The 26,762-nt window shown below is 50.2% G+C and overlaps 1 protein-coding gene across 8 annotated transcripts in view; it reads left to right on the top strand.

The window, feature by feature from the left end:
* MYO9B (myosin IXB) overlaps nucleotides 1-26,762 on the top strand; it is a 108,013-nt gene that overhangs the window by 71,935 nt on the left and 9,316 nt on the right. For 6 of the 8 annotated variants that reach the window (XM_049877335.1, XM_049877334.1, XM_049877340.1 and 3 more), the window contains exons 12-25: nucleotides 478-619; nucleotides 1,422-1,626; nucleotides 3,199-3,280; nucleotides 6,301-6,414; nucleotides 9,924-9,963; nucleotides 10,999-11,121; nucleotides 12,769-12,849; nucleotides 13,322-13,432; nucleotides 15,689-15,811; nucleotides 17,053-17,202; nucleotides 17,285-17,451; nucleotides 18,165-19,025; nucleotides 20,451-20,517; nucleotides 20,676-20,800. In XM_049877335.1, the coding sequence (XP_049733292.1) occupies nucleotides 478-619; nucleotides 1,422-1,626; nucleotides 3,199-3,280; nucleotides 6,301-6,414; nucleotides 9,924-9,963; nucleotides 10,999-11,121; nucleotides 12,769-12,849; nucleotides 13,322-13,432; nucleotides 15,689-15,811; nucleotides 17,053-17,202; nucleotides 17,285-17,451; nucleotides 18,165-19,025; nucleotides 20,451-20,517; nucleotides 20,676-20,800 (2,391 nt within the window). Of the gene's footprint in view, nucleotides 1-477; nucleotides 620-1,421; nucleotides 1,627-3,198; nucleotides 3,281-4,921; nucleotides 5,012-6,300; nucleotides 6,415-9,923; nucleotides 9,964-10,998; nucleotides 11,122-12,768; nucleotides 12,850-13,321; nucleotides 13,433-15,688; nucleotides 15,812-17,052; nucleotides 17,203-17,284; nucleotides 17,452-18,164; nucleotides 19,026-20,450; nucleotides 20,518-20,675; nucleotides 20,801-26,762 lie in introns of all 8 variants that reach the window. The other 2 variants (XM_049877338.1, XM_049877337.1) reach the window with 2 other exon arrangements.

Here is a 26,762-nt window from a genome sequence, read left to right on the forward strand (position 1 = left end):
GTGGCGACCATTGGTGCCTAAGTGTCTGTTTCAGTCCTTGCTTTCACTTCTTTTGGGGATATACCTAGGATTGGGATTGCTGGGTCACACGGTAGCTGTGTGTGTTCAGCTTCTTGAGGAACCACCATATTGTTCTCAGCAGCTGCACCATTTAACATTCCCACTGGCGATGAATGGGGTTTCCTGTTTCTCAGCATCCTAACCCTCAGTGTCTTTCTGCCAGGCTGTGAACGCAGCTGCTGGCAGCAGGTAGCAGGCTTCCGGCGTACTCAGCGTGTGGCGATGGTGCTCACTCACTGTTTCGTTTCCATGGCCATCATCCACAGCTCTGCCAGCGGCACCCTGTGCCAGAAGAGTTCCCAGGGACGCCTGCCTGCACAGAATGTTCTGGCACCTGCCTGTCTGCACATGGCATGGAGTCCAGAGCACATGACTGGTGGCTTTCCTGCCACTAAAGGGCCTACATTCTCTCCCCAGCTTCCCGCACGCCACGAGCCAGACCTTGCTGGCCAAGTTCAAGCAGCAACACGAGGACAACAAGTACTTCCTGGGCACGCCTGTCATGGAGCCTGCCTTCATCATCCAGCACTTCGCAGGGAGGGTCAAGTACCAGATCAAGGTGCGTGTCCATTGTGGGGCCCCCACAGAGGCAGCCAAGCCCAGGGCAGAAACCTCTTGTGTCTGGGCTTACTCAGGCCAGGCACGTTTACCCAGGAGTTTCTGGGTGCACAAATGGTTCTCATGCTTGGCAGCTAACTGAAAGGTTGGTAGTTCAAGTCCACCCAGAGGTACCTTGGAAGAAAGGCCTGGTGGTGTAGTGGTTAAGTGCTGTGGCTGCTAACCAAAAGGTCGGCAGTTCGAATCCACCAGGTGCTCCTTGGAAACTCTATGGGGCAGTTCTACTCTGTCCTGTAGGGTCGCTATGAGTCGGAATCGACTTGACGGCAGTGGGTTTTTTCAGTATGGGGTCACCATGAGTCAGAATCAACTCCCTGAAAACAGGTTTTTTATTTTTTGTTTTCTTATACCTACTGATAGTCCCTGGGTGGTGTAAACGTTGAACCCACTTAGCTGATAACCAAAAGGTTGGAGATTCAAACCCACCCAGAGGTGCCTTGGAAGAAAGGCCTGGCAGTCTACCAATTATTGAAAAAACCAATTATTGAAAAACCCTACAGAGTGCAGTTCTACTCTGACATACATGGGGTTACCACAAATCAGAGTCAAGTTGACAGCAACTGGTTTGTTTTTGTTTTGCCCTATGCTAGATGCTGGGTGGGCTTCAGGGCCTCTAACCCTACCCTAGACCCTCATCTTCATGGTCGGAGGGCCCCTAGTGGGAACTGCTCTGTGTGATTGAGATCCCACCTGCACCCCCACCCCTCCCTGTACCCACCTCATTCCTCTCCCTTCCCCAACAGGACTTCCGGGAGAAGAACATGGACTACATGCGGCCCGACATCGTGGCTCTCCTGCGAGGTAGTGATAGCTCCTACGTACGCGAGCTTATCGGCATGGACCCGGTGGCCGTGTTCCGCTGGGCCGTGCTGCGGGCCGCCGTGCGTGCCATGGCCGTGCTGCGGGAGGCCGGGCGGCTGCGAGCCGAGAGGGCCGAGAAGGCTGCAGGTAAGCAGAAGGAAGGGGCCACCGTCCAGCTCTTGTCGAGAGTTGTTGGCTGCCATCAGGTCGCCCCTGACTCATGGTGACCCCACGCACAAGAGAACGAAACGCTGCCCAGTCCCACGCTATGGCCGATTGGCTTTGGGTCAGACCGTTGTGATCCACAGAATTTTCATGGGCTGATTTTCAGAAGTCGATCCAGGCCTTTCTTCCTAGTCCGTTTTAATCTGGACACTCACCTGAAACCTGCTCAGCATCATAGTAACACACAATCCTCCACTGACAGACGAGTGGTGGTTGCATGTGAGGTGCGTTGGCCGGGAATGGAACCCAGGTTCACTCCCCCTCCTCCCCTCCCCATCCCTAGCACCCATTGGTCTACTTCCTGTTTCTGGATTTGCCTGTTCTAGACATTTCATATAATGGAATCAGATAATACATGGCCCTTTATGTCTGGCTTCTTTCAGTGAGCATCATGTTTTCAAGGTTCATACACGTTGTAGGGTGTTATTGCTTCACTCCTTCTCATGGCTGAGTAATCCATTGTGTGGGTGGACATTTGGGTTGTTTCCACCTGCTGATGATTGCGTTGATTTGGTTTGGTTTGGTTTTCCTGAAAGCACAATCAAGACTGGATTACTAGCCAAAACCCTCTAATTGTGAGCTAGAGTGTATTTGGGGCCTGTTGGGGTCATGTCCTTCACTTGAGGTGTATGTTTTAACCTTGCCCATTCCCAGAAGGTGGGAATGCATGTCCCCATTTTTCCAATAAGGAACCTTCTAGAAGGGCTGAGTGACTCTCACCCAGGGTCGCATGGTGCCCCTCAGGGCTATATTTCATGGAGATTATTGATTAAAAGGAACTCAAAGATAAAACCTTTATAAAAAATGGGGAATACATGGTACTCTTTCGGGGGGCATCAGCCACTTCAAAATTCTCTGCTCTGCCCAAACTTGAGTCATACGTTGTTTTTGTTTTTTTTATTGTATTTATTTTGTTACTTTTGTTGAAAATGTACATAGCAAAAACATACACCAATTCAGGTTTCTCTTTGTACAGTTAAGTGACATTGATCATATAGCTACTCTCACCTTCCTTTTCTGGGTCGTTCCTCTCCTGTTAACATAAACTCACTGCCCCGTAAGGTTCCTGTCTAATCTTTTTAGTTGCTGTTGTTAGTTTGATCCCATATAGACAGATCTTGAAAGTGTACAATGCTCAAGGCAGATATTGTTTACTAGTTAAGCTAAACTATTGTTTGGTTTTAAGATCACACAGTGTTTTTTTTGAGACTGGCTAGCATAGGGCCGGCAGCTCGAGTCCCTGGGTGGTACACTGGTGACTGACAGATTTGGGTTGTAATCCCCCCAGAGGCTCCTCAGAAGAAAGGCCTGGCAATCTACCTTTGAAATATCAGTCATTACAAACTCTATGAAACAGTTCTACTCAACACACCTGGGATCACCATGAGTCAGTGTCGACTCAATGGCAGCTGATTAAGGCTCACAGGCTCCATGGGAAAGACGAGGTTCCCAGGCTCCAGGCAGCCCACCCTACCATGCACTCTCTGTCCCCAGCAGGTATGGACAGTTCTGGCATCCAAAATCACCCTGGAGAGCCACAGAGAGCAGCCAGCACCCCATCGGAAAAACTGTACCGGTGAGCAAGACCTCGGAACATCCAAATCAAAGCCTCTAGAAAGTCATTGAGTGGCTCAAATGGTTAGGCGCTCAATCACTAGCCGAAAAGTTGATGGTTCAGATGTACCCAGAGCCATCTTGGAAGACAGGCCTGGCGATCTTCTGAAAGGTCACGGCCTTGAACACCCTATGAAGCAGTTCTATTCTGCAGTCATGGGCTCCTATGAGTTGGAATCAACTCAACAGCAACTAACTACAGCAACAATAACCCGTTTCCAAACCAAAGCGTCTAGATAGCAGTGCTGTTTAAAACATCCCCAGAAAACCCCACCTTCCACGCCGAGGTGTAGCCACCACCCTGAGTGAGTGACCTGTGGCGTTTGGGTGGTATCCTTCTCCGCACAGCACAGCAGGGCAGATGGGGGCCCTGTTAACAGGGGATCCTTCCTGTAGCCAAAGAGGGCTGCCAGTGGGTGGGCCAAGGGGCAGAGAGTCCTCTTCCCTCAGTCAGAGGTCCCTGGGTGGCGCAGAGGGCTTGCACTCAACCACTAATCTGAAGGTTGGCAGTTCAGATCCACCCAGCAGTGCCGTGGGAGAAAGGACTACTGATCTGCTTCCATTAAGATTACAGCCGAGAAGTCCCTATGAAGCAGTTCTGCTATCACTCATGGAGTCACCATGAGTCAAAGTCAACTCAACGACAGCTGGATTTTTTGGGTCCCTTTAGCTTATTTTTTTTTTTTTAGCCCAGGGAAGGCGTGCCCCGAGCATAGATCTGCTAAGTGACTTCTCTAGCTGTCGACCACAGGTGCCTCGCTGCTGCACGTGCGATGGCACCGGGTATGTTGTAGTCACCTAGCAGTGACCACAAGTCCCTGAGTGGTGCCAGTGGTGAACACATTCAGCTGCTGACCGAAAAGTTGGAGGCTCAAGTCTACCCAGAGGCACCTCGGGAAAATCAGCCATTGAAAACCCTATAGAGCACAGTTCTACCCTGACATACATGGGGTCACCAGGAGTCAAAGTTGACTAGACAGCAACTCATTTTAGCAATGACCAAGGGTCCCCATATACCCCAGGACATACTGGCACCGGGGGATAAAAATGACCAGCAAATGACAAAGCCGGGGGAGGGACACTGCCTTGCATCCCTGCAGAGCTAGGCGGGCTGAGTTGAGAAGGGACCAGCTGAGCCAGGCAAGGCGGGTAACCTCCCTGTCAGCCACAGGGACATTATGTGCAAAGGCCCTGGGGCAGCCACGTCCCTGCTTTCTTCCTAAAGATCCACAAATCCCATAGACAGTGAGTCTCGAAATTTTTGAGCGTAAGTCATTTTTCAATTTTTTTGAGTCCTTTGTAATAATACTTCTTTAAGAGATAAACTGTGGCCATGAAGGTAGAGCTAGACCTGGTGAGTGACTATGACTCATTCATCTGAAAGCACAACCTATAATTTTCTTGCATTTAGCAATGTGCATTTCTAAATCGACTTTTTCACTCGAAATGGGTCAAAAGGTGAATGTGTCCCTCTATTGCTTGTGTTATGAGGTTTATTTTTTTCCCAAAGGGGCCTCTGACCCATTGGTCTCCCCAGGGCCTAGCTCCCAGCTGCGGATCCTACCAGGGAGTGCATTCGGTTTATACAGCTTCTCCCTTTCAGCTGCTCAATGCTAGATTTCTCATTTGACGGCTCTGAGGAGTTCGATATTAACGCTTTTGAGGACATCATTGCTTTCTATGAAAGCAAGAAGTAAGTGGAAGCAAGGGCCTTCGAACCCAAGACCAGGGAGGCACATGAGAGGAGCCGTCTGCCCCAGCGCACTGTGCAGCATCAGGGCAAAGAGAGAACAGATTAGGGGGCACCAGGACATGCAGGAGGACACACTCGCCAGATTGGCCGGGGCAGGGGGTATGGGATGTGGCAGTTGCACGGAGAAGCTCCGGGCACAGAGGAGGCGTCTGAGCGCAGGTACAAAACGTGATGCTCTGTTATCTTTGCTCTGTGCCTCCCTGGAGAATGAGGGCGCGGAGGTAAGTGCGACCTCTGGTCTGGGCACATGGTCTGGTTCACACGGTCTGGTGCATGCAACACGAATGAGGGGGTGCTGTTTGGGTCCTTCCACCCACTGCCTTGAGCTTAAACATGCATGTAAAACAAACAAGACTGAATGTCCCGTTTGGTCCTAGAATCATTCCAGAAAGTTCCATCAAGACATTCGTTTCTGTGTTCATCATTAATAATTCATTTTAAAAGCACTCGATTTTTATCTCTAAGCCCTTGGTGCCAGAGCCGTAGGCCTAGAAAGTCAGCTCAGGCTTGAATCAACAGCATTTGAACAAAATGAAGCTAATAAGATTGGATTCTTCATGGTGAAGATCCCCTTAAACTGGGTTTTTTTGCCCCCGGCACTGCTGATGTTTGGTTCCAAATTGTTCTCTGGGAGGAGGGCCGCCCTGTGTACTGTAGGATGTTGAGCAGCATCCTTGGTCTCTACCCACTCGATGCGAGTGGCCCCCCCCCGGGTGTGACAACCACAAATGTCCCTAGACATGGCCAGTGTCTCTTGGGGGCAGAATGGCCCTTATTGAGAATCGCCATATGAAACTCTGGCTTGTATACCCAAAGTCATCCCTCCCAAGACTTTTCAGGAAGCTAACAGGAGGTTGACATTTGGTCCCAGAATGGTAACGGGCAGGCAGTTTACTTCTTCCCACGGAGACCCTTCGGTCTTACTTCTTCCATGGCCCCTTGCTGCTTTTTCAATGGTCTGAAGTGCCACGCTACAAAATCCGCTCTGCTCAATGCCCCCCAGAGGTAGGCGGCCCCTGGCCAAAGCCTCTTCCAGGCACAGGAAGAAGGGCAGCGGCGAGCAGATCCCTGACAGGGTTTTATGCGCTGACCACACTTGCATGTTCCGGCTCCGGCGACTGGGGAACAGTTCCAACAGTACCGGGACCCTGAGGTGGCGGGCCTGCTGCTCTAACTCCATCTTCTCTCTGTCACTGCACCCCTCCTTCCCCCCCACCCCGGTTCCCCAGAGATTTGCATGATCAAATCATCAGGACCATCAAGGGGCTGCCCTGGCAGGGCGAGGACCCCCGGCGGCTTCTCCAGTCCCTCAGCCGGCTCCAGAAACCCTGGGCCTTCATCCCGTGAGTCCCTCCTGCGGCCACGCGGCCCCTCCTCCAAAGTGCAACAACTGCCCCCGCCGCCCCTGGGCCTCCAGCCTGCCTGCCTGCCCTCTGTGGCCAGGTTCCCCAGCATTCCTCACCGGCTTCTAAAAACTACGCTGAGCTCTTTCGCGTCTGCAAGCCAGCCGTGGCTAAACTGCCCTCATAACAAGCCTCAGTGTCTGCGCTGCAACCTCAGTACCCCCCTGGGCAGCTTGGCCAGAAAGTGCATCTAATTATCTGCCCACTCCGCCTCGAACATGTCCTCTCAGCACATAGAGCAAAGCTTGCTTCTCCCTCTCTCTGAGTCAGGGTTCTCTAAAGAAACAGAACCGGTGGGATGTATTTAGAGAGAGAGAGAGATTTACTTTAGGGGGTTGGCTCACACTATTGTGGGACTGGCAAGTCCCAAATCCTTAGGTCAGGCAGCAGGGTGGAGAGTCCTGCTTGTGTGGGTCCCAAGATCCAGGGGTTAGGCAACAAGAAGAGTGCAGGGTGAAAAGACAGCAAGTTCTGCCAAAATAATTATTTGTAGTCTGAAGGCAAAACATACCCTAGGGAAACTCCCATTTCAACTGATAGACTGATTATATTACATGACATCATGGAAGATGATTACATTGCATTACGGAACAGCAAGTAGAGTAGCATTTGGCCAAACCATTGGGAACCATGTCCTGGCCAAGCGGACACATATTAATCATCCCACCCCCTTTTACTGTTGTTAGCATTTAAAGAAGCCCATCTGGGGTAGGGAGGATTTCTGTGGCTCCACCTGAGCCATGGCTCCAATTTTGCGGACTACAGCGGGATATGATTGGAAGGGTCCAGAAGTCACACAACCCGGGTTTGTTTCTGGCTCCCTACCACTAACTCACCCAGTGGTGTGACCTTCTGGAAGTAACTGGAGGGCTCATAGCATGACTCCTCCATCTACAAAATGGGAGTGATAGCTCTCATGCCTTAGTGGCACGAACGCAGTGCAGGGCAGGAAGCAACTCAGCCGTTGCACTCGTGCGGTAATTGTATCTGACCTTCAGAGGCCGCTCTGGGCTCAGGCCAGCCAGGAGCAAAGCTGGTCACAGCCAGGGACACAGCTTTGAAATGCGTTTTGTTATGCTTTATTCAACCCCAGACTCTCTGGGTAGCTAGCACGAACAGTAAACACACTCAGCCGCTAACCGAAAGATTGGATGTTCAGGTCCATCCAGAGGTGCCTCTGGTACCTCCTTGGCAATCTACTTCTGAAAAAATCAACCACTGAAAACCCAGTGGAGCTCAGTTCTACCCTGATTCACATGGGGTCGATTTGACAGCACCTGTTATGTGTTTGACCTCACAAGGATTACAATGAAACCTAATACCACTCGAATCTCACAGGCCGCACATGTAGCGCATTTCGCATATCTGCAGGCTACCATTTCCTTAGCCAGTTTTAAAAACGAGCCAAGCTGCTCTCTTTTGTATTTTTGTTTTGTCTGCAAGATTCAGTGACATGTCTTGGGAATGTTGGGGAGGCAGCAAGAGGGAAAGGGGACCATCCCCTCTGCCCTCGCTCAGCCACAGGATCAGCTTTTGTGTTTCCTTTTCACCAGCATGAGTCCAAAAAGAACTTATTGTTGTGCTAGCTGCCCGACTCATGGTGGGCGCATGCATAACAGAACAAAACCCTGCCCAGTCCTGCGCCATCCCCATGATCAGCTGTGGATCAGACCGTTATAATCCATAGAGTTTTCAATGGCTGATTTTCAGAAGGAGAGCTCCAGGCCTTTCTTCCTAGTCCATCTCAGTTTGGAAGCTCCACTGAAACCTGTTCGGCATCATAGCAACACACAAGCTTCCACAGCCAGACAGGTGGTCTCTGCACATGAGGTGCCTTGGTCAGAAATCGAACCCGGGTCTCCTGCGTGGAAGACGAGAATTCTACCCCTGAACTACCATTGCCTCATAAAAAGAGCTCTATGGGCCAGCTGGGCTTTCGCCAACATATAGCAAATGGAAACAGAATACCTAGTGGATGTACAGGCTGCTCTCTTGCATTTTTTTTGTTGTGATAAAATTGTATACAGGTAGTCCCCAACTTATGGGATTCCATTCCAATGATTTCATCACGAGTCAGTTCTGACATAAGTCAAATACCTCTTTTGTTTTTCAGTTTCCATTATTACTGCCTTTTATTAGTATCTTCATAAATCCAATCTTTTGTCTTTGGGAGTTGGAAACATTGCATATAAACTTACAGATATATTTTAGTACATACGTAAAAAAACGCATCCAGAAAAAAATGGATGACCCTGGCATTTTGTCAGTTGCTATAATAACTCCACTTGTGGAAGGTTCTGGATCATCTGGGTTACCCCTGGGAATGGGGATGGCATTTCTAGTCAGAAAATTAGAGTCATTTGTATGGTCCTTTTATGACTGCAGCATTGTATGTAGCATATGTTACTAGCAATAAGATGTACAAACAAGAAAAGATGGTCGTAAGTGCAGTTCGTCATAACTCGAATACATCATAAGCTGGGGACTACCTGTGTGACAAAACATTTGCCATTTCAGTCTTTTCTTTACATGTACAATTCAGTAGCATTACTTACATTCACCATGTTGTACAACCATCACCACTGTTTGTTTCTGAGCTCATGGTCTCTTGATGCTACATTTGGCCCATCCGATGGTCAAATTTTGGGGATCTGTCAGTTCCTCTTTATCCAGCCCTGTATAGATGAATGGTCCCTGGGTGGCACAAATGGTTTTCGCTCAAGTGCTAACCTAAAGGTCGGGAGTTCAAACCCATCCAGTGGCACAGCGAAGAAAGGCCTGGCAATCTGCTATAAAGGTTGTTATCAGCTGCTGTTGAGTCGATTCCAACTCATGACTACCCTGTGTGTGCAGTGCTTCACAGGATTTTCAGAAGCAGGTCGCCAGGCCTTTTCTGTAGTGCTGCTGGGTGGGCTAAAGCTGCCAACCTTTCAGCTAGTAGCCAAGCGTGTAACCGTTTGCACTACTCAGGGACTCCCTCTGTAAAGATCACAGCCAAGAAAACCTCATGGAGCAGTTCTCCTCTGATACACATAGGGTGGCCGTGAGTTGGAATTGACTCAGCTACAGGTTTGCTTTTTTTTGTATGTGAGGATGGACATTCCACCCTGCTGATGACCAGTGGGCCCTTCCTCCCCAGATATCTGAGTGACCCCCCCCCCCGGACTACACACAAGTCCGTTCAGGGACAGCCACAAGCAGAGTCTGACTACTGCCTGCTGGGTGAAGCCGGTGTCCACAGATCAGCCTCTGAGAGGCCGCCTTCCCCATGCCCACAGGCAGCCACCCGGGGTCCCCAAGGGTCAGGCAGCGGCCTTGTTGCACTTGTCCTCTTTCTTCCACTCTCTGCTCTCGCTTGGTCTAACTCGCAGGGCGTGGCTTGCTCAACTAACCCAAATACCGACGCCATGTTCCTCATGTTCACAAAACAATTTTTAATATTTTGACAGGAAAAGTAAAGGTATCAAACAAAAGCAGATCATTCCCAAGGTAAACGCGCGCGGCACGCTGAAAGATGATGTCTTGCTCTTGCTTGTTCTGGAGAACACCTGACTGGAGTCATTTTACCGAAGATAGGGGGAAAGCACTTTTAACTTCCTAAGCTTCTTGGGTGCTTTCCTCTTCACAAGTGCCACTCCTCCAAAATTTTTTTTTTTTTTTTTTTAATTTCTTGTGTTGAAATGATTTGAAGCTTTGGGTTTTTGGAAGCAGAGCCTGAGGCAGGGATATTTGCGCAAGTGATGGGTGGGGGGAACTCTCAGATCTGAGGGGGGGCTGTGGGGAGCAAAAGGGGGTTGGGGGAAAGCTAAGCAAGAGCGTGAGCTCAGCTGGAGCCCGGCTCAGCCTGGTCCCATGGGGAGTCCGGGAGCGTGAACAGCACCTCAGAGCTTGCCTTACCTAGTGGCAGGGGGCCTGGCTGTTATATGACCTTATTGATCAGTAATTGGCTACAGGTCACCCCCAAGGGGGCAGTGAAAGAGGGCACAGCCCCTCCCAGGCATCTCTGGGAGAGGAGACCCCTCAACCAGGGCAGTCCTGCCAGGAGGAGGCAAAGGGGCCACAGCCCTGCAACCAGCCGCTCTATCTAGCTTCTTAACCTTCTAGAAACTTCAGGAAGTTTCTAGAAGCACAGGACAGTCCGGTCAGCAGGTGCGGTAGTGCTGACTCCTCTGTTCGGCTGGGTTGGCCTGTGGGCAGCACAAAAGGGACTGGTCCTCCCTGGCTCACCTGAGATAAATGGTGACGAGCGTGCAGCTGAAATACAGTCCCCAGTATCCATGAGTTTTCTGTCATAACCCCAGTAAAGAGGAGACGGGGCATCCTCTGGGCCATATAAGAGGCTGTAGCCAGCCCCCAGGTACCACAGCTGAAGGTCACCCCAACAGGCCCCTCCATCCAACCTCAGCAGCTGATACCGTAAATCTTAAGTGTCCGCGGCAGGGCACTGACTCAGGGCTGTGCCCCCCACTGCCTGTTGGGGCTTGGAGGGCAGGCCGGACTCCGGATCCCATGCATCTGTCCTAGAACCTATTGGACTCCAAGTCCCTGAAGCTCATTATCAGCATGACCCTGCATGACCGCACCACCAAATCGCTGCTGCATCTGCACAAGAAGAAGAAGCCACCCAGCATCAGCGCACAGTTTCAGGTGGGCAGTGACAGGGGAAACTAAGGCAGGGCGGGGGGAAACGAAGACAGGGTGGCACTCAGGTCAGCCTGGCATCCATGTGCCTTGGCAAAGACGAACTTCAACACAGGCGGCTTATCTGTTATCCCAAGTGCTCCATGGCAGCGCTGCTAACCTTTGGTTCTAGAACATTCTCTGTCGTCAGGGTCGTCCTATGCACTGTAGGATGTTGAGCAGCATCCCTGGTCCCTACCCACTAAATGCCAGTAACACCCATTCTCCCAGTTATGACAACCAAAAAGGTCCCAAGACATCAGTATTTCCTGGGGGGCAGAATTGCCCCCAGGTAAGAACTACTGGGTTACGAGCTTTGTGGTCAGCATGTTGGTTAGCAGATTTCACTGACCCAGTAGACTCTGTGTTCCCTGATCACCTGACCTACTGAAGTCCTAGGATGCTGCATACATTTAAATACACAAACTGAATGGGAGGGAGAAAGGAGGGAAATCACAGAAGCTGGAGGACCCCCCCCCCCCCCCCCGGTTTATCCTGTCTTAACGCAATGGGAATTTATTCTGGTGTATGGCATGAGGTAGGGATCAAACTCACTTTTTTTCCCAAGTAATTAACAAAACATTTCCCCACCTCAGCATTGCTGTTGCTTGGCTCTGGGTCATTCTCTGTGGTGGGGGCCCTCCTTAGCACTGTGGAGTAATGAGCAGTATCCCAGGTCTCTACCTATTAGATGCCAGTAGCGCACACACATCCTGCTTGTGACAACCATAAACATCTGCAGACATCGCCCAGTGCCCTCTGGGGCAGAATCGCTCTGGGTCACAAGCCTGATGGGCCAGCACGTTGGTTAACATAACTGTTGAACTGAGTCATGCAGTCACATCTCCCTTTTCCCCTGGCTGCCAGGAAGCATGGGGACAAATTTTTAGACGGACAGCAGCTATCAGCCTCACCATTTGCTTTTTTGGTCCTTCCTGCCCTCCTCTACCTGAGTTCTGTCCCCACTCTGACGTGTTATCAGACCTCGGGGTCCGCATCTTTTGGGGGACCTCCTGCAGCCCTTTGGGGAAGAGAGTGTGGTCCCTTCGGGGTCCAAGACTTTTTTTTTTTTTTTTTTGGTGAAAGCATACACAGTAAAACATACGCCAGTCCGATTTCCACACGTACAGTTCGACGACATTGATTATATTCTTCAGGTTGTGCAGCCATTCTCACTGTCCTTTTCTCAGTCATTCTGCCACCATTAACATAACCTCACTGCCTCCTAAGCTTCTCTACTCATCCTTCAAGTTGCTGTTGTCAGTTTGACCTCACATAGATAATTCTTTAAAAGAGCACAATGCACAAGGCAGACATACTTTACTAATTAAGTTAAGCTGTCATTTGGTTTAAAGATGACTTCAGGAGCCAAGACTTATTTTAATTCGCCAGAAGGAGTTTGGCCCACACCCTCCCCCTCCACCTGAGGTCCAGGCGAGAGCCATGTGGGAGGTGACGGCTCTTAGCTGTGGGAGTGCCACCTGGGACCTGCATTGTGACACGTGTCTCCTCCCGTCGATGGCACAGGATGACCCATGTCCCCTTCAGTGAGCGAAATGCTCTCGGGGATATTTCGGCCCAGCTCAGCACAGAACCTTCTCCGTCTTTCCCTAGACATCCCTTAGCAAGCTCTTGGAGGCACTGGGCAAGGCAGAGCCCTTCTTCATCCGCTGCATCCGCTCTAATGCTGAGAAGGTGAGCATCATGAGGAAACTGAGGCCTGGCATTGGCCAGGCTCCTGGGGTGTTCCCACCTCTGGTGGCCCCCAGGGAGGACAGGGACAGTCTTTATATCCTGAGTGTGGGGGTCAGGGCTGCAGCCGGCTTGAGGAAAAGGCTGTGCAGAGCCGAGTGGGGCCGGGATTCCAGGAGCTCCACACGGGGCGCTACAGCTGGTTGGGGCTTAGAGGCCGAGCAGGCAGAGGGTTGGCAGGATGTTACCTGGTGTGAAGGACCAAGGGGGGACGACGGGTGCAGAGAGAACGTGTGGACTGAAGGAAAGGTGGACGCAGGAGGCCCTCCCTGACCCCAGCACTGCATGTGTCCAATCATACTGGGATCCTACGTGGCGGTGGCTACATAGAAACTAGTGCCCCGTGTCAGCGCCATCGATGGCTCACGTGTGCAGCCGACGCCATGCTCCCTGACCACTCCCCATGCCATTTCAGAAGGAACTGTGCTTTGATGAGGAGCTGGTGCTGCAGCAGCTGCGCTATACGGGCATGCTGGAGACTGTGCGCATCCGGAGGTCGGGCTACAGCGCCAAGTACACATTTCAGGTACCGTGCACAAACGTGCGCGCACACACAGGTGCATGCACACTCAGGTACACATATGCAGGCACACGTGCAGATGTGCACACATTTATACTCACATGCAGGTGCACGCATACATGCACATAGGCACACATGCAGGAACCACGTGGATATGCCCACATTTGTACTCACATACATACGTAGGCACACATGCACATGTACACAGGCACACATGCGGGCTCATGCACACACGTAGGCACACGCACATAGGCACACATTGGCACGTGCACACTTGCACACAGGTACACCCACATGCAGATGCATGCTCGCACACACATACGCACACGCATGCACACTGCTCTGGTCTCCTAGGGCTGCTGTGACAAATTACCACAAAGTGAGTGGCTTTAAAAACAAATTTATTCTTTCACAATTCTGGAGGCTGGAAGTCCAAATCACGGTGTCAGCTGTGTGGATTCCTTCTGAGGCTCTGAGAGAGAATCTGTTTCAGGCCTCTCTTCCAGCTCCTGGTGACTCCTTGGCTTGCAGCTGAAGCGTCACATGGCATCCTTCCTCTGTCTGTGTCTCTTCTTCTCTTGTATGAGGACACTACTCATATAGGATTAGGACCCACCCTTCTCCAATATGACCTCATGTTAGCCTAACTGGTCACATCCGCGAAGACTCTGTTTCCAAACAAGGTCACATTCATGGGTACCAGGATTAGGACTTCAGCATTTCTCTTTGGAGGACACAATTCAATCCATAGAGAGGCCATCCTGTGCCCTGTAGGGTGTTGAGCAGCATCTCTGGCCTCCACTCACTTGATGCCAGCAGCACACCCACCCCACCGAGTCTTGACAACTGCAAATGCCCCCACACCTCACTAAATGCACCCCATGATTAAAATGCATTTCACCACAAACTGGCAAGGGCAGAGCCAGGACCGGAGGTGACAGCACCATAATCCATGCTGGCTTGGGGACCTCACTGAATCTTCCTATTCTCGTCCACAAAATGGAAACACCGTCCTTTTGACCCTGGGCAGATATGAAAGGGAAAACTATAGAAAGGGGGAAACACTGGAGTGTTTTTACCAAGGCTTGGCTCTTAAGGGAGCTCTGGTGGCACAGTAGTTAAGACTCCGGCTGCTAAACACAAGGTTGGCAGTTCAAATCCACCAGCTGCTCCTTGGAAACCCCATAGGGAAGTTCTGCTCTGTCCTACATGGTCGCTGTGAGTTGGAATCACCTCTGTAGCAATGAGCTTTTTTGCGTTTTAGTTTTGAAGTATTTGAAATGACTGTTCACTTAAAAGGCACATCCTATTTGGCAGTTCCTTAAAAAGTTAAACATGGAATTACCATATGACCCAGCAATTCCACTCCTGGGTCTGTACCCAAAAGACTTGAAAACAGGGACTCAAAATGACACTCGTCCACCACTTCATGTCATTACTGTTCACAGTAACCAAGAGACAGAAACCCAAATGTGCATCAAGAGATAAATGGAGCAACACAACATGGTCCATCCATACGATGGGGTATTACTCCACCATAAAGATATGTAAAGTCCTGATTCATGCCAGAACATGGGTGAACCTTGAAAACATCATGCAGAGTGAAATAAGTCAGACACAAAAGGACAAATATTGTTTGAGTCCCCTTTTATGAAATATCTAGAATGGCAGATGTGTAGAGATGAAAGTTATTCCTGGTTACCAGGGGCAGGAGGGAGGGGGAAGAAGGAGCCATTGTTTAGGAAGCAGTGAGTTTGAGTTTATGATGATGGGGAGTATGGCAGCGGTGATAGTTGTACAACATGATTAATGTAATTGACTTGCTAAATTATACACCTGAAAAATGTTGAATTGGTCAAGAAAGAAAGAAAGGCAGGGGACAGTGTGTATGATATGATCTCAATTAGGTTTTTGTTTTGTTTTGTTTTTTAGTTTAAAAAAAAAAGGGCTCATACTCCCAGTTGTGGTTGAACCCTTGAACAAACCATAGATTGTGAGCTCCCAAGGGCAGCCCATCTCCTAGACACCCCAGAACAGTGGTGGCTCTGAACAGATCCCAGTGGATACTTGCCAGTGCAAAGAAAGTTCCAGAACTCTGAGCCTACAGCTACCTTAAGATATTGGTTATTTCAGAAAGCCCAAACTGTTAGATTTGCTAAAAGAACGTTCATATTCAAAGAAACCACGGCATTGGAAACAAGGCTAGAGCTAGCCTCCTTGTAGTTGCAGAAAATGCTCTCACCTCTTGTCCAAACCCCCCAGGACTTCACGGAGCAGTTCCAGGTGCTATTGCCCAAGAACGCCCTACCCTGCAGGGAGGTCATCTCCACGCTGCTAGAGAAGATGGCTGTGGACAAGAAGAACTATCAGATCGGGAAAACCAAGGTCAGGACCCACACCTCATGGAGTCCTTTCAGCCGCACGGAGGTCTCCTACTGGCCCCAAGCCACTAATCCACACTTAAAAATAAGGGGCTTTGTACATGTAGGAAGTGGGTTTCCTGGGGCCCTGTACTTTATTCCCTTATAGAAGGCAGAGCTGTGGGACTACAGAGCAGGGGTTCGGACCTCTGGCAGCCCTGGCCAGAATCTCCAGCAGGACTCTGACAGCTTGCTGGAGTGCCCTGTTTCCTGACTCCTTACTCGTAGGATAGGGACCATCATACCAATTTCATAGGGTGTTTGTTGTTTCTGTTAGTTGCTGCTGAGTCAGGTCTGACTTGTGGTGACCCCAAGCACAATGGCACAAAATGCCACCCAGTCTTGCGCCATCCCCATGAATCAGTTCCAGACCCATAGGGTTTTCACTGGCTGATTTTCAGAAGTCAACTGCCAGGCCTTACTTCCTAGTCCCATTAGGGCTTCACCTGAATTTTAAAAATCTATTACAGTTCATAAAGGAAGTTAAGCATAGAATTACCATATAACCCAGCAATTCCGCTTTTATGTATCTACCCAAAAGAATGAAAAACAGGTGTCCAAACAAAAAATTGTACACAAAGGTTATAGCAGACATAGTCACCATAGCCAAAAGGTGGACACAACCCAAATGTCCATCAATGGATGATGGATAAACACAAGGTGGCCCATCCATACAGTGGAATAGTATTCAGCCAAAAAAAGAATGAAGTGCTGATACATGTTATGACAGGGGTAAACACTCAAAAACATTATATACTGTGTGAAAGAAACCAATCACAAGAGGTCACACATCGTATGATCCCACTTACGTGAAGTGCCTAGAACAGACAAATGTATAGAAACAGAAAGCAGATTAGTGGTTGCTTAAGGCTTGGTGCCAACTCAACAGCAGCTAACAACAGGACTCGTGGGAGGGGAGTGACTGCAGGGGTACAGGGTTTCCATTTGGGGTGATGAGACTGTTCTGGAACTAGATAGAGGCGATGGTTGCACCACATTGTGAATGGACTAAATGCCACTGAATGGTGCTCTTTATAATGGTTAATTTTACCTTACATGAATTTCATCTTTATAAATTAAAACAAACAGGGCTCTCTTGGTCAGTCAGCATGCCGACTGCCTGGGTCTCCTTCCCAGGGTGAGCTTTGTGAAGGAATTTGGGGTGGTAGGCTGTACAGCTGACTGTCTCTGCCCCCCTCCGGCCAGGTGTTCCTGAAGGAGCTGGAGCGGCAGGCCCTGCAGGAGACGCTGCACTGTGAAGTCGTGCGTAAGATCCTGCTGCTGCAGAGCTGGTTCCGGATGGTTCTGGAACACCGGCACTTCCTACAAATGAAGCGGGCGGCCGTCACCATCCAAGTACCGTAGGGCCCTGGGGGTACGTGGGGGGATGTCTGGGGTCACCCACACCCAGCCCTGACTAGGCCTCCTCCCCCCACAGGCCTGCTGGCGTTCCTACCGAGTCCGGCGGGCGTTGGAGAGAACTCAAGCAGCCGTGTTCCTTCAGGCTGCATGGAGGGGCTACCGGCAGCGAATGGCGTACCGGCGCCGGAGACAGAGCATCATCCGCCTGCAGAGCCTCTGCCGGGGCCACCTGCAACGCAAGAGGTATGCAGAACATTCTGGAACATTCCAGAATTTTCTGGAAGCTGGGTCCAAAGAGCTGCTTAAAATACTAGGAGGCCATTCTGGAGGCTGGCAGGACCAGGGGACGTCAGGTAACAGGAACCAGACACCTGCTGAGGAAGCCTCAGGTTGACCAGGGACCCCCTGCAGCAACCCATCCTGGGCCAGTCAAGGTTGAGGGAAGGGCTGCCCAGATTCCCCACACATACTCACACTCATGGAGCCCCGGACATTCACCAGATTGACACTGGGGCTCCTGCTGCGGTACAGGCAATCATGGCTCCAAGACCAGCCCTCCCCTGCAACCCTGCTCCCCTCCTGGCCACCATCTGACCGCTGACCCCGTGGACCCTGCCAACATGCAGACCCAAATCTCCACTGCAAATCAGGGCACTGGTCTGACGCTGACAACACACACAAAGACTCTTCCAGAGAGTTCACTAAGGATATAACCCCAGACAGCCCCTAAAGGAATCCCAGGGGTCTACCCATAGGACCCCACCCCAGAGCAGCACTAATAAGGATCCATCCCCCGGACGATGAGCCAAGCCAGACCCAGAGCAGCAGCAAGGGGTACTGCCACGTTGAGGTCACCTCCAGTTCCCCTCCAACCTAGCTGACCAGCGCCCAGGCAAGTCTTGGAGGGTAGGCGCCTGTGTCTGAGTTGGGGTCTTCCCTTTCCCTCTCCCCTGCAGCTTCAGCCAGATGGTCTTGGAGAAGCAGAAGGCGGAAGAGAAGGAAAGGGAGGCACAGCTTGCCGCAAGAGAAGCCACTGAAGAGGCCAGTGGGGAGCAGGGGCTTGGGCAGACACCGTCCGAGGGCCCCGAGCCCATGGCCTCGTTGGAGCCTGAGCCACAGCCAAGTGATGGGTCCCCTGCAGTGATCTCCCACCCAGAGACAGAGACCCCAATCCCAGAGAAGCCCACCCCCTCCCAGAAACTGCCAGCCGAAAGTCACGAGAAAGTTCCCAGCAGCCGCGAGAAGCGCGAGTCGAGACGGCAGAGGGGCCTGGAGCATGTGAAATTCCAGAACAAGCATACCCAGTCCTATAAGGAAGAGGGTGCTCTCCGAGAAGTTTCCAGAAGGGCAGGTCCAGAGCAGGGGGAGAACCTTCCAGAAGACCAGAAGGACAGCAAGGAGGAGGGCACCCCCTTGACCACAGAACTGGAGGCCGAACACGTGTCCCCTGCAAAGCAGCCCCTGGAAGCATCACAGGCTATGGCAGCCGGCGAGACCCCTGGGGACACCGAGGAGGGGAGCCTGAGGCCCAACCGCATGGAGCGGCCCACCAGCCTGGCCCTGGACAGCAGAGCCAGTGCCCCAGAGACTCCCAAGGACCGGAGCAGGCCAGGCACCAGCCCCTGGAACCAGCCTGACAGCCCTGGCAGCTCAGCTCAGATCCACCGGTACCGCGATACTGACTCAGAGCGGCTGGCCAGTGCTGTGGAGCTGTGGCGTGGCAAGAATTTCATGGCCCTGACCACCAGGCCCTGCACCATGCTCAGCCAGTCGCTAGACCTCAGCGAACGCCGCCAGGATACCCTCACACCCACAGAGTAAGCCTGGCACCTGTCTGTGTCCAAGTCCCGGGGATCCTCAGTCGGGGTAAGGGGCAGCCAGGGCTGCAGCCAGACCTGGCCCAAAAACCCTCAAGTAGCTCCACACTCAGAAACACCACCAGAAGTATGGATGCCCCAAGGGAGCAGAGGGCAGGAGGGGCCAGGTAAGAGGCTCAGAGAAAATGAGGCCCCAACCCAGGACCCTGAGCCCCCATGGAAACAGTGGGCTGTGTTCACACAAGAAATCTCCAGCATCCCCTGCCCAAAAAAAAGAGAAACCCCCAGCCCAGCGGGAAGCAGCCTCTCAGGGCAAGGTCCCAGGTCCCCAAACCTGCCACCCTCTGCCTGGGCCTCAGTTTCCTCACCAGTGAACCAGCTGCCAACACACGGTGACCCCAGGTGTGTCAGTAGAACTGTGTTCTAGAGGGTTTTCAATGGCTGATTTTTCAGAAATAGGTTGCCGGTCCTTTGTTTCAAGGCACCTATGAGTGGACTCAAAACTCCAACCTTTCAGTTAGCAGCAGAGCATGTCCACTGTTTGCACCCCGAGGGCCTCCACTAACCAGTGAATGGGGGCTAACTGCACTGAGAACGGGCACAGCTCTCAGCTCACTCTGCCTGACACATAATAAGCAAAATATTGACTCCATGTTTCCAGCCCCTTGTACCAGAGTGCCTGCTTGGGCAAAGAAAAGACTTAACTGGAGGAACTATATAGGCCTCCAGGCAGACAGGGTTTCCCTACCTCAGCAATGCTGACGTTTGGTTCCAGACCATTCCCCATGCTAAGGACCGTCCTGTGTACTGTCGATTGTGGAGCAGCATCCCTGGCCTCTACCCACTCGATGCCCATAGCACCCACCATTAGTCATGACAACCACAAATGTCTCCAGACATTGCCAAGTGTCCCCAGGAGTCAGAATTGCCCTCAGTAAGAACCCCTGGGTTCAGGATCCCACTGACCCACAAGAGACTGTGTTCCATGACCTTCTGACCTACTGAAGTCCTGTGACACTGTACACATTTAAATTCACACACTGAGTGAGGAGAAGAGAGGAGGGAAATCACAGAAGCTAGAAGACCACCCCAGTTTATACCATCTAACCCGTCATGAAATTTTTCTGTTGTACAGTGTGTGAGGTAGGGATGGAACTCAAGTTTTTTCCAGATAATTGATTCGGGAATTCTCTGCTTCAGCAGCACTGTTGATATTTGATTCTAGTGGCTGTCCTGTGCACCAAAGGGTGTTGAGCAACATCCATGCCCTCTTTCCACTCAATGCCAACAACACCCCCTAAACGTGATGCTCAAAAATTTCCCCAGACATTCCCGGTGTCCCCTGGGAGCAGAGTCATTCCAGGTGAGAACCTCCACTGTAGGACTCACTTTTACAAACGTTAGCCCGTTTCTGTGGTTTTACAGGGAGAGACGGATCTCCTTATCCACAAGTGACGTCTCTGGCCTCCTCCCATCTCCGGTCAAGACCCAGGTACAGTGTCCAGCATAGTATGCTCTCTGGGGTCTTCTTCACAGCCCCTTCCAGCCCGCAGTCATTTGGGAGGGCTGGGAGGGCCATTTGGGAGCCAAGGGTTTGCGTGCACAGCAGGGTCTCATTCTTCCTTTGCTGACTCAGTCATTCCCTCACAGTCCTTAGCAGAAACCATGGATGGGGAACCCACCTCTAAGAAGCCAACGGTTCAGAAGAAAAAGTCGAGCGACTCAGCCTCCATCACAGAGGCAGGGCTGTCCCCTAGCCCCCAGGCTGACTCCAAGTGAGTGTGGGAGGCATCGGGGGGAGGAATGGGCAGGGTTGCTGTGGGCCTCCAGTTAGGCAGCCCACTCTCCCACACCACTCGCGTGGACTAAGCATGATTGAGCAAAGTCTTCTCTACACCTCCGCACGGTGGCGTGAGACCGCCCACCAGTGCCTGGACCGGAAGGAGCTGCAACACGGCCATATCCAGCAAAATAGCTCCAGCTGAGATCTAGTTGCAGTAGGGGCCACCTCCTCTGGGCCAACAGATGACCAAAACCAAAGCTACTGCTGTTGAGTCAGCCGTGACTCACAGTGACCCCTTGAGTATCAGTAGAACTGTACTACATAGGGTTTTCAGATAGTGATTTTTCGGAAGTAGATCGCCAGGCCTTTCTACCAAGGTGCCTCTGGGTGGATTTGAACCTCCTACCTTTTGGTTAACAGACAAGCAGTTATTTGCATTACACAGGACCTACCAATAGGCATACCAAACCAAAAACCAAACCCCTGACTGTCGAGTCAATTCTAACTCGACCGTACAGAACTTCCCCGTGGGTGTTCCAAGGCTCTGATCTTTACGGACACAGACTGCCACATCTTTCTCCCATGGAGCAGCTGGTGGATTCAAACCACCAACCTTTCAGTTAGTAGCTGAGCCCTTAAACACTGCACCACCAGGACTCCTGACCAATAGGCGTAAAACCAAAACCTACTGCCATTGTGTCAATTCCAACTCATAGACACCCTATAGTCAGTGGGTTCGGTTTTTTTACCAGTAGGTATAGGAATGGTTAATTTTTATCTCAAGATCCGCTGTGGTTGATTTAAAACAGTTGCTGGGTCAAGTCAACCCCCACCCCAACTCCTGGTGACCCCAGGTGTATCAGAGTAGAGTTACACTCCCTAGGATTGTCTTTTTTTTTTTAATTGGGTTTTAGGTGAAAGTTTACAGTGCAAATTAGTTTTTCATTCAAAGATTTATACAGGAATTGTTTTTTGACATGGGTTGCAATCCCTGCAGTGTGTCAGCACTCTCCCCCTTTCCATTTCCACCCTGGGTTCTCCATGTCCATTCATCCAGCTTTCCTGTCCCTTCCTGCCTTCTCGGCTTTGCTTTTGGGCAGGTGTTGCTTATTTGGTCTCATATACTTGATTGAACTAAGAACCACATTCCTCACATGTGTTACTGCATGTTTTATAGGCCTTGGCTGACAGGTAGACTTCAGTAATGGCTTTAGTTCTGAGTTAGCAGGGTGTCTGGGGGCCACAGGCTCGGGGGTTCCTCTAGTCTGTCAGACCAGTAAATCTGGTCTTTTTTTTATGAATTTGAATTTTGTTGTACACGTTTCTCCCGCTCTGTCCAGGACCCTCTATTGTGATCTCTGTCAGAGCAGGTGGCGGTGGTAGCTGGGCACCATCTAGTTCTTCTGGTCTCGGGCTGGTGAGGCTATGGTTCATATGGTCCATTAGTCCTTTGGACTAATATTTTCCTTGTGTCTTTGGTTTTCTCTATTCTCCTTTGCTCCAGATGGGATGGGACCAATAGATGGCTGCTGGTGGGCCTTTTTTTAATTTTTATTGTGCTTTAAGTGAAAGTTTACAAATCAAGTCAGTCTCTCACACAAAAACTTATATACACCTTGCTACATACCCCTCATGAGACAACCCACTCCCTCCTGCTGGCAAGGTTTTAAGACCCCAGACACTACTCACCAAAGTAGGATCCAGAACGTTTTCTTTATGAACTATGTTATGCCAGTTGACCTAGATGTCCCCCAAGACCATGGTCTCAGCCCCAGTAACTCAGTCCCTCAAGGTGTTTGGATGTGTCTAGAAAGCTTCTATGACTTTGCCTTATTCAAGTTGTGCTAACTTCCCCAATCCACAGGGTTTTCAGTGGCTAATTTTTCAGAAGTAGACGCCTCTGGTTAGACTTGAGCCTCCAACTTTTCGGTTAGCAGTGAGCACATTCACCTTATGCAGGCACCAGATAGATTCTGTTTAGCTCTTTCTGAAATCAAAACCAGCTCCCAGTTCACCCAGTTCTCTATGCCTAGGGACCCTCCCTGGGCCCTCAGATAGAAAACTCTGGGTTGAGGCCTGGTCCCCTGGAAGCCCTTATAAAAATGTTTCATATGAATCCATCACAGAGCAGAGATGTGATATGGGACTGATGAGCTCTGATACAGAACACAAGCGATGGGGGGCTCCCTACCACAGAGAGAGCCCAGACTCCTTGTTCTGGGAGGGGTAGACTGGCAAGGAGGGGCATAAGGGGGAAGGGGCCCCAACCTTGGGGAGAACATCCATCACCATCACTAAGGACACAAAAGTTGGCAACACATACAGGGGGCCAGTCCTTCTTCAGATCATGCATGGGGTCAGGGCTAGAGCCCCCAGGGGTGGGGAGGAGGCCATCTTGGGTGCTGCTCCTGGTCACACGTGGTCAGCACTCAAGTGGCCATGGCAGCGATGCCCAGGGTAGTGGCATCCACCCCGGACGTGGCCTCTTTACCCCAGGCTCACAGGGAGCCAGGCTGCCTCCCAGCTGGGGAAACTGAGATACAGGAGACAGCTGATCAGGGTACCCTGGCTCCTCCTCAGATCAGTCATTAACTAGCCATGAGATAAGCCCATCCTCATCGTGAGAGCTGTCTCCAGCCGTGGTCCTGGCCACCCCCCGGGACCAGTCTAGTCCCTCCCCAACCCTAGTGCCAGCAACTGAACCTCCTTCATGCCAGGGTAGCTCAGTGCCTGCCCCTAGTGCAGCAGTGTCCACAGAAGTCTTGCGCTGAGGTCACTTCCCTCTTCTCTCCGCAAAAGTGACACTGGTTCACAGAGGAAAATTCAGACACAGGGAACTTGTGTGCCAGAATGTGAGGGTCCCCACTGTCTCCCCACTACCCATGTGATGTCCTGGGGCCACCATAAAAAATGACCACGAATTGGGTAACTGAAAACAACATTCATTCCCTCTCAGTCCTGGAGACCAGAAGTCCAAATCAAGGTGTCGGCAGGGCGGAGCTCCCTCCGGAGGCTCTGGGGAGGATCCTTCCTTATCTCTCCCAGCTTCTGGTGGCTCCAGGTGGTCCTGGGCTTGTGGCTGCATTACTCCAACCTCTGCCTCCACTGTCACATGGCCTCCTCCTCTGTGTATGTCTGTGTCTTCTCTTTGTATAAGGACACTTGTCATTGGACTTAAGGTCCACCAGATAACCCAGAATGATCTCATCTTGAAATTCTTAACTAATTACATCTACAAAGACCCTCTTACCAAATGTCTTAGTCTCCTAGGGCAGCCGTAGCAAAAAACACCCAGGTGGGTGTCTTTAAAGAACAGAAGTTTATTCGCTCACAGTTTCAGAGGCTAAAACTCCAGATCAGGGTCTCAGCCATGTCTGTTCCTTCTGTGGGCCTGTCTCTTGGTTTCTGGTGTCTCCTGGCACTCCTTGGTGTTCCTTTGCTTGTAGACGGGTCCTCACGTGGCATCTGTATTCCCGTGTGTGTGTGTGTGTGCGCGCGCGCATGTGCGCTCTTTTTATAAGCCACCACTCAGAAGGAATTAGGTTTAGGACCCACCCACCTACTCCAATATGACCTCATTAACATAACAAAGAAAAGCCATGTTTCCAAACAGGGTCACATTCACAGGTATGGGGGTAAGGATTTCCATAATTCTGGGAGTGGGGGACACAGTTTAATCCATAACACCAAATAAGGTCACTTTCACAGGTTTTGGAGGGTAGGACACAGACATAATGGGGGGATCCACTGTTCAACCCGCTATACCCAGTAGCCATAGTTGATGGTTGGTGTTTTTTCTTTGTGATTCTTTTCTAGGCTCCTTGTTTTTAGTTGCCATTGAGTCAGCTCGGACTCTTGGCAGCCTTAACTGTAACAAAATGAAATGTTGCCCAGTCCCGCACCGTCTTCACAGTCATTGGTATGTTTGAGTCCGTTGATGTGGCCAGTGTGCCAATCCATCTCATTGAGGTTTTCTTCGTTTCCACTGACCCTCTACCTTAAACGTGTTCAAAGTGAGCCGATCTTGCCATCCTCCCTTCTAAGGAGCATTCTGTTGTATTTCTTTTCAGATTCGTTTGGTCTTCTGGCAGTCCACAGCATATTCAGTATTCTTTTTTTAATATTTTATTTTGTTTTCAGTTCAAGTTTACACAGCAAATTACGTTCCCATTTGATAGTTTCCACACAAATTGTTCAGTGACATTAGTTATATTTTTCACAGGATGCCAGCATTCTGTTTAATTGTGTTCTGGTTGTTCCATTTCCAGTACTCTAGTTTCCCTGCCCCCTTATCTTCTCATCTTTGCTTTAATTGTTGACCTTTTGGTCTCATAGCTGGTTTTTTAATGGAGCACCATACTCATAGGTAATATTCTTTATTTTGCGTGCCACTCTGTTATTTTGCTAAAAGGTGACCTCAGAGGATAGTTTCGGTTCAAAGGTTAAAGAGTATCTCAGAAAGGATGGTCTTATCGTATGTCATAATATAATATATCTCCTTAGGCTATCAAGGCAAGCATAAATGTAATTTGACTTGAGTTTGCATACCAAAATAGTGTAACTTCACATTGTGCCTTTAAGTAATTACCTTCAAAAGGTACTATTAACTTCAGTCTATACTTATGAGACAATTAAAGAACCACACCTACACAATTATCATTATTGGAATTTGGTACAGAATACAGCTGACGTGGACCAGGTTTTGTGTTTGAAAATACATGTAGTAAAAGGTATTGCTAGATTCTGCTCAGCTTTTATGGATTTTATGCTTATTATAGTATCTTATTCTAAGCATAAAAAGATTCTTATACACCATGTTCTCCTCTAAAATTCAGTAAATCCTAACGTTTAAAAACATATTTCCCCCTTGTAACAGAATGTCATTGTTCTCTTACATGCAGTAAGTCAATGTGTGGTGTCCTATGTAAAATAAACTTTCGTATCTTGAGGGGGGAAAAAAAGAGTATGTCAGGACAGTAATCTCAGGGAGTCGTCTAGCCTCAACCAGTCCAGCAAGTCTGGGCTTTTGACGAATTTGAGTTCTCTTCCGTATTTTTCTCCCATTCTGTCGGGGTCCATCTCTTGTGGCCCTGATCAGAACGGTCAGTAGTGGTAGCCGGGCACCATCTAGTTCTTCTAGTCTCAGGGTGGATGAGACCGTGGCTCATATAGACTGTTAGCTCTGTAGGCTGTAGACTAGTTTCTTCTCTGAGACTTTAGTTTCTTTTATGTTCAATATTCTTTCCCAACACCATAATGCATCAATTCTTCTGTCTTCCCTTTTCCTTGTCCATTCTGGCCATGTACCTGTATAAACGTGAGGGGCAGCCGATAGTTTTATTATTTTTATATGAAAATTAGGTCATGCTGTAACTTCCATTAGGATTTAGCATCTTGCTTCTTCAGGTAACTCCTGTCAGTTTCTATAAATCTGCCTTATTTTTAGCAGCATTCCATCCTATTGATTTGAAGACAAGGTCTCATTCTCTCTTTAATAAGGTGGCCTTTTCTGTTTTTTGGAACTATTGAGCATTCAAAGGAACCCCTGGTGGCACAGCAGTTAAGCACCCAGCAGTTCAAACCCACTAGCCACTTCACGGGAGAAGGATGTGGCAACCTGCTTCTGTAAAAACTTAAGCCCTAGAAGTCCTCTGAGGCAGTTCTGTTCTGCTCTATGGGGTTGCTGTGAGTTGGAATCGACTCAGTGGCAACAGGTTTGGGCTGTTTTGTTTTGTTTTTTTTGTATCGAGCATTCATGTGGGCAGTGGTGGTGAGGCGGTAGAATCCTCTCCTTCCATGGGGGAGACCCAGCTTCTGATTCCTGGCCGATGCAATTCATGTGCAGCCACAGCCTGCCTGTCAGTAGAATTTTATGTGTCGCTGTGGTACCGAACAGGTTTCAGTGGAGCTTCCAGACTGAGACAGACTAGGAAAAAAGGCCTGGTGATCTGCTT

The sequence above is a fragment of the Elephas maximus genome, chromosome 3 (assembly GCF_024166365.1).
Source record: "Elephas maximus indicus isolate mEleMax1 chromosome 3, mEleMax1 primary haplotype, whole genome shotgun sequence".
Lineage (NCBI taxonomy): Eukaryota > Metazoa > Chordata > Mammalia > Proboscidea > Elephantidae > Elephas > Elephas maximus.